This window comes from Cnephaeus nilssonii, assembly GCF_951640355.1.
Source record: "Cnephaeus nilssonii genome assembly, chromosome: 12".
In the NCBI taxonomy this organism is placed as follows: Eukaryota; Metazoa; Chordata; class Mammalia; order Chiroptera; family Vespertilionidae; genus Cnephaeus; species Cnephaeus nilssonii.
In genome coordinates, this window is record NC_137083.1 from 76,003,190 (window position 1) to 76,010,106 (window position 6,917).

Here is a 6,917-nt window from a genome sequence, read left to right on the forward strand (position 1 = left end):
TGGGCTTCTTCTAGCGCCACTTCTTCGGAGTGGACTCGCCCAGGCTGTGGTGTCTTGTGGGGGAGCCACACTCAAGGGACAGAGGAGCCGCGGTTTGCCGACCACTGGCTTAGGCTAATGTATGTTTGTGTCTTAGTTATTTTTTAAAAAAATTTTTAAGTATTTTTAGTTTATTAGAAAAGTTATAGAATATGGATATAAAAATAACTTTTGTGGAATTGTATTATTTTTTTTGTTTCAAGGTATGTGTTTTTACAAAAAAAAAAGGAATTTCTCTAAAAAGAAGTAACAATTTTAAAAAAGCAACATAGGTATAACTTTTTAAAATGTCAACAAATATATACTTATCAATAATCAATTTAAATGTAATGGATTAAATGCTCCTCCAATCAAAGGGCATAGGATAGCTGAATAGATGAGAAAACAATACTGTTATATATGCTGTATACAAGACACTCCCCACAGAATGAAGGACACACAAATACTGAAAGTAAAGAGATGGAAAATATAGTTCATGAAAATTAAAATTAAAAAAGAAGCTGAAGTAGCATACTTATATCAGACAACATACAATTTTTGACTCTGTGGACCACCTGGGATGCCCAGTGACTCCCAGTATCTTTCATGTCTCGCTTTTGCTCTTCAATGTACTCTTGAACTTTGGCCAGGTAGCACCTGTGCTCTTCTGGGGTGCTGTCCCTGCCTCCCTGGGACATCTGTGCATCGCAGAAGAGGTCGTTTGTGTAGAAGTTACCCTGGTTATCCCTCTCCAAGTTCTCGACCACAGCCATCAGCTCCTCCAGCTGCTCCCTCTGCTCCTCCCCGGTGGCCCGGTTGTTGAGGCCACAGTACCTATTCCCACACTCCTGGACCAGGATCTGAGGCTGTGGTTGTCTGTGTTGACTACATACTCATCCAAGAACGTGTCCCATAAGTCCTCCTTGTGGGTAAAGAGGACCACCACATTTCTCATGGCTCCTTCCCCAAAGACCTCCTTCACCCTGCTCACTGCCACCGTGTCCTGGGCAGTGAAGCGTCCCAGCTGCGTCACTAGCAGCATCACATGGGGCCCTGGGGCTGAGAGCAGGTAGCAGTCTCCGATATCCTTGTACATTTCTTGGTCCTGGATCTTGGCCACAAAGATGGAGGGCGTCTCAACCACCAAGATTTTCCTGCCATTCCATGTGCCTGTGGCCACCTGGCAGCTTCTGGTCACGGTCTGGGCCCCCAGCCTGGACTCAAACACAAGTTGACAGAGGATGCTCTTCCCAGTGGCACTTTTTCCACAGCCAGATTTGCTCACCAGGATTAGCCTCAGTGAGGAAGAGGATGGAAACTGGTTATCTTCTACACTTTCTGAAAGAGAAAAATCTTGTATCTTATTAAGCTAGTACTGCTTCCAATTTCTCAGTCATGGACCCTCATTGTATCTCATTAAAGCTGTGGACCTTCCTCCCAGGAAACTGTCATATATAAATACACACAAAAGTTTCCAACAACTTTAGGAGGTTCTCGGATCATAGGAAGTCTACATAGGAAGCCTACTTTGGACCCATAGCCAACAGTAAGAGCTGCTACACTGAGGAGGAAGTCCTTCATCTAGACCAGGGAAGATAGTAAAGTAAAGTGGTCCCTGCGTTTCTCCAGGGATGGTGCCTAGCCCATTTTCATGTTAAATGTGAAGTTAGAAGGAGGCAGAGGATAAGAAGTCACACATGAGAAAATATTACCATCTCTTTTCACCCACAAATTCCCAGGAACACTTGTGTAGAAGTGCTCAACATATTCACCTAAACCTTGGGAGAAAAGGAAGTGTCAGCTATGACCTTCCACCAAGGACCAGCTGAGGGTCCCTGGGTCTCTGTTCTTTGGGTGGGGAGTTCTCTGCTTGAAATTGAGACAAGGTCATAGTTAACGTCAAAGGCAAAATCTGAGAGATGACTCAGGATGAGTGGCTGAAGAGGATGGAATTTAAGACCATTAGTAGTACATGTGATGGGAAGATCTCCTACTTGGCTGATTGAATTACAGGAAGTTAACAAAAGTAGTCTTGGAGCCGATACCGGTTTGGCTCAGTGGATAGAGCGTCGGCCTGCGGACTCAAGGGTCCCAGGTTCGATTCCGGTCAAGGGCATGTACCTTGGTTGCGGGCACATCCCCAGTAGGGGGTGTGCAAGAGGCAGCTGATCAATGTTTCTCTCTCATCGATGTTTCTAACTCTCTATCCCTCTCTCTTCCTCTCTGTAAAAAATCAATAAAAATAAAAAAAAGTAGTCTTGGAGAGGGCGACACTGAGCCAAGAGCTAAAAGCTTCAAGGGACCAAGAAGGGTGAGAACTCGGGGCGTCCTAGAGTTCTATGAGCCCAAATGGATTCCAAATTTATTGCAGTGTCCTAAAATCTATTATTTTATTTCTTCTACTCTGTGTTACTTCTTCCTTTCCTGCAGTGTTCTGGGGTGTTTTGAAGCATGCATGATTAGTAAACCTTTCTGGGAGATATTTCCATTTTCTGCTCAAAGTGGACAAGGAAAGATAAAATTTATTCACAATTCAGTTCAAAACCCTGCAACTTCTGACTTGAAGTTTCATTTCCACATTTCCCACACATCCTGTGCACGGACAGCATTGCACTGAAGGGGTCGGGTGGAGGTCAGGATGAAGATGGTGGGGAAGTTAAAGAAAAAATGAGCACTGACTTTTTTTTCTTCAGTTTAAAATCACTGGTTTCTGTCACTGTGTTTGAGGTGAGGAAACGATGCCTCTTGAGGACTTGGAGGCTTTCTTTCCTTCAGCCTTAGCTCCATATCTGCTCTTTGGAAGTCCTTCCATCCTCTTCTGGGATAAAAACAGGAAAAGGATAAAAAGTAAGTGTCCACATGGAGTTGGTAAGGCCTGAGGTCACCTCCAGTTCAGACTCCTAAGAATAATTCTCCATTGAGGAGCCATTTCCATTGCTAATTTCCTAACTCACATTATGCCCTCTCAAAAGTCTATGCATAACTTTAAGCGAACCTGGTGAAGCTAACCCAATGCACTGTGAACACTGTGCTTGGTCCCTTTCCTTCTGTCTCAGTTTACAGTAAAGCAGGAAATGTTTTAAAACCAATCTGTTGCTTATGTCTTTCCAATTGGAAAGGGCATGAAATGAAAAAAGAAAAAAAAATTCTTTATGGAATGAGGAGGGGAACATTATTTTATTTTATGTTTTGGAGTCAAAGTAGGCCAACTTTCTGGGAAAAGTGCTTCCCCTCATGTCAGTCCTTGCAAGAATCATGTCCCATATCCAACCTTCCCTATACGTTTCTTCTTGGTCACTGGATACCCATGTGACACACAGAGTGCCGGGCACTGGAAATTCTCAGTACTTCAAACAAGCCAATGTCATTTACAGCAAAGTAATTTTTTCTCTGTTCTAGCAAGTTTGTGATTAGCCCCCTGAGCAGTTGGTGGAGAGAAGGGGGTTCCATGGCCAAAGAGAAGGAATCAATACTGAGGACAAATTCAAGGAAAACTCACTTCCTGCTCAGTGTTTAATCAAATGTTTTTCCTGGCTGACTCTGAGGTCCTTGTCTCCCAGTGATCACCATTCTGTATCTCAGTAGATTTAAACAGAAACTGGCACAACCACTGGCATCAATTGGCATAAATGTTTCATTCAGATGAGGCATAATATTGTGTCATTTATCTTGGTGTTAGAAAAGGCAAGTATGTCACATACAGCTATACCTAAGATGAGGTTGTATTTACTTATTCAGTTTTAAATATTATGCAGTTATGAAACAAGTTTTTAAGTGAAGATATACAGGAACTTTTGAAACAAAAGCATACAATTTGCAATGAACAAATGTAAGTATTATGCATCTTTACTGCAGCTATTCTGTTTGATTAAAAAGTTAACACATTATATATGAATTTCATTTATGTTTTTTTGACTCCCCAGGCTTCTTTTCCCTCCCACTGTGATTCAGAGGCAACCAATATTCTGAGGTTTTTATGTATCATCTCATGTGTATTTACACTTCTACATACACATGTATCTATAGGTAATGTCTAATATTGTTTTTGTATTTTAAACTTTTACATAAATGACATTATTTGTGTAAATTTTTATCCAATTATTTATTAACAAACTTTTAAGCTGTTCCAATATATATGCTTCCTGCAAAAGAATCCCCATATACTGCATATCTCTGTGCAACATGGATGGCTTTCATCTGACTAGATATTGTCAATATGACTCAAAACCACTAAGCTAATTCTCACTGACATAAGCCAGGTGTGAGAAGTCCCCAAATCTGCACTTGCACTTGGTGATATTCCACTATTAATTTTTTTTTATCACCTTAAGGACATACATAGTGATGTCTTTGTCTATTTACATGTCCATCTTCCTGATTACCATTGAATTTAAAAATGGTTTTCATAGTTTGTTTACTATTCAGGTTTATTCTGTTATATAGAAATATTTGCACACTTTTCTATTAATTTAGTGGGATTTTTTGGCCTTCCTTAGGTAAACCACCTATTTTCATATTTTTCTTTTTTCCTTTCTTCCTCTTCAGACCCTTTCTCACTTCCTTTGCTTAAGCCCAGAGAAGAGCATTGCCTCACATCCTCTTCCATAGACTATTCTTGACCCTGAGAATTTATACTCTGGCTCTTGCTAACCCTGCTCAAATTCTATGGTATTTTTTCTACTCTAGATGACCTTTTGTGAGGAAACTGAGCAACAAATGACCTGCCCAAGGTCACACATTTGCCATGGAGCTAAGACTGAAAAGTAGCTCCTTTTGCCAGTGAATTCTACTTTGTTCCACAGGAGGAAAAATTATTCGAAATAAGTACACAGCCTCTTGGACTCCACACATACAATGTGGTTGTTCCATGGTCAGGACAAAAACTGAGGCTGAAAAGCTCGAAGCCTGCCCTGAAACCAACACAGACAGTTGTCCTGTAAAATATTGGGTGCATGCTTTTCCAAAATAGCTTATTCAAAGAGAAAACTGCAGGGGCAGGATTTGCTCTAAATTGAATCATTTCAGGTTAACACCATCTGGTGTTTATCTGTGTGACCCAATGGACCAGGGTGCCTGACACAGAAAGTCCATCAAACTCAGGTAACATTAGCCATGATGCAGGGTAGTAGTTCTCCTGGACTGTCTTCTGAACGTGTCAGGCGGCAGGGGAGACATGTATCCACAGGGGAATGGGCTTGTAGGCAGAAATTATCAAATAACAAAGTTTCCTGTTCTGAGAGAGTGAAGATGCTAAAATGAGTCACAAAGTATTAACTTGACTGTAGTGCTAATCAGTTTGTTTCAGTGGTTAGAGCATTGTCCCATGGACTGAAGGGTCCTGGATTCAGTTCAGATCAAGGGCACCTACCTCCATTGCAGGGCGTGTACAGGAAGCAATCCAATCAATATGTCTCTCTCCCACCACTGTTTCTCTCTCTTTGCCTCTCCCCCTCCCTTCCACTTGCTCTAAAAATCAATGGAAAAATACCTGGGGTGGGAATAACAAAAATCAACCAAACAAACAACAAAAAAAACAGGACTATAAAGCTTAAGAAAAGACTGGGGGAAACATGGCAGATCTGCAGGAATGTGTTGTGTGTCAATCTTGGATCAGACCAAAGCGGGAGGACAGAGAATGGAGACATTTTCCTCGTCTAAAAGGAAAATTCTACTCATCTTCTTCAAAATCAGAGGGCAGTAGGCAGTGTGCAAACAGAGGTTATAACAGCGTTGGCGGGACAATAGGCAGGGAGTTGAAGGAAATGAACATAGTGAAACTTTTGATTTTAAAATTAAATGAGCCTGATTTTCTGTACCAAACCATGAGAAAGCAGGCTCTCTCATGCTGTTTTAGGAAAATCAAACTATTTCTTATTAGCATTGTTCATAAGTGTCTCCTTCATTCATCTGCCACAGTCCCCATATTTTCTGTTTTTAGAGTCCCCTGTTTTATAGTTAAGTTCTTGGAATTTCTGGATACATCTCTTACAGAAAGTTCAGCAGACAAAAGGATTGTTCAGGTGCCCTGAAGATGACTGTTTGTCATACAGCTGAGTCCTACCTTTTGTCAGAGGAAAGGTATGGGCTATTTGGGGGAAAATTGGATGGTTTGCAAAAGGACGAAGTCCTAAAATAATGTGTACTCAGGGGTCTAGGAGTTGGGGAACACATGGCTCAGTGGAGGTGTCACTTAAGAAGTTAAGATGGTAAGTTGAGAAGATTGTCCCTATTTAATGGGGAACCTGGGTAGGTTCAATTTTCCCATCTGTGTAATGGGATAAGAATATTCATTCAGCTTCATGAAACCCTGTGAATCCCCATGAAGATCCAATGGGCTAAGCAGTCGTCAATTAGCTAGAAAGCCAGAAACACTTTGGAATGTACTGGGGTGTGGGCACAGGGTGAATGTTTCCCACATCTGTTCCCCCACTGTCAACCTGCTGTTGCTCCTAGCAACACCATCACCATCGCTTTTCACTGATGGGTAAGACCCGAGGTTGAGTAACTAGAAGTTGAAATCACACCAGCAATGAGTGGCTGTCACTAGGCCATGGGCTCTCGCACTTCCAAGGCGCTGGGATCCTCCCCAGTATCCCCTTACCTGGCTTGGAGCTGTGGGAGCTGTGTTCTGTGGCCTCGCTAATGTGCTCCCAGTTCTCAGGAAGGTGCATGGGGCAGAGGCATAGGAAGCCAGACCTTTACAGTTACACAGGAGCTCCCTGGGGGCCGAATGTTTTAGGGCGAGACTGCTGAGAAGGAAGAAGAAAGGGGATTGCTGAATGCCCCCCCCCGCCCAAGCCCACACAATAGGGACAGGTCCTTGGAGTGGAGTATCTAGAGACCAGAGGGGTAGGACTGTGTGCTGTGCCCCTGTCTGCTTCCTGTCAGAGCCTGCCAGC

At 42.5% G+C, this 6,917-nt stretch overlaps 1 protein-coding gene across 1 annotated transcript; it reads right to left on the bottom strand.

The window, feature by feature from the left end:
- Positions 1 to 527: 527 nt before the first annotated feature.
- On the bottom strand, positions 528 to 6,689 carry LOC307108108 (GTPase IMAP family member 5-like; the record flags this gene model as incomplete). The annotated part of the gene is given in 3 exon segments (XM_079785811.1): positions 528 to 877; positions 880 to 1,356; positions 6,620 to 6,689. Coding segments are annotated over 3 exon segments (897 nt in total).
- Between the last annotated feature and the right edge of the window lie 228 nt (positions 6,690 to 6,917).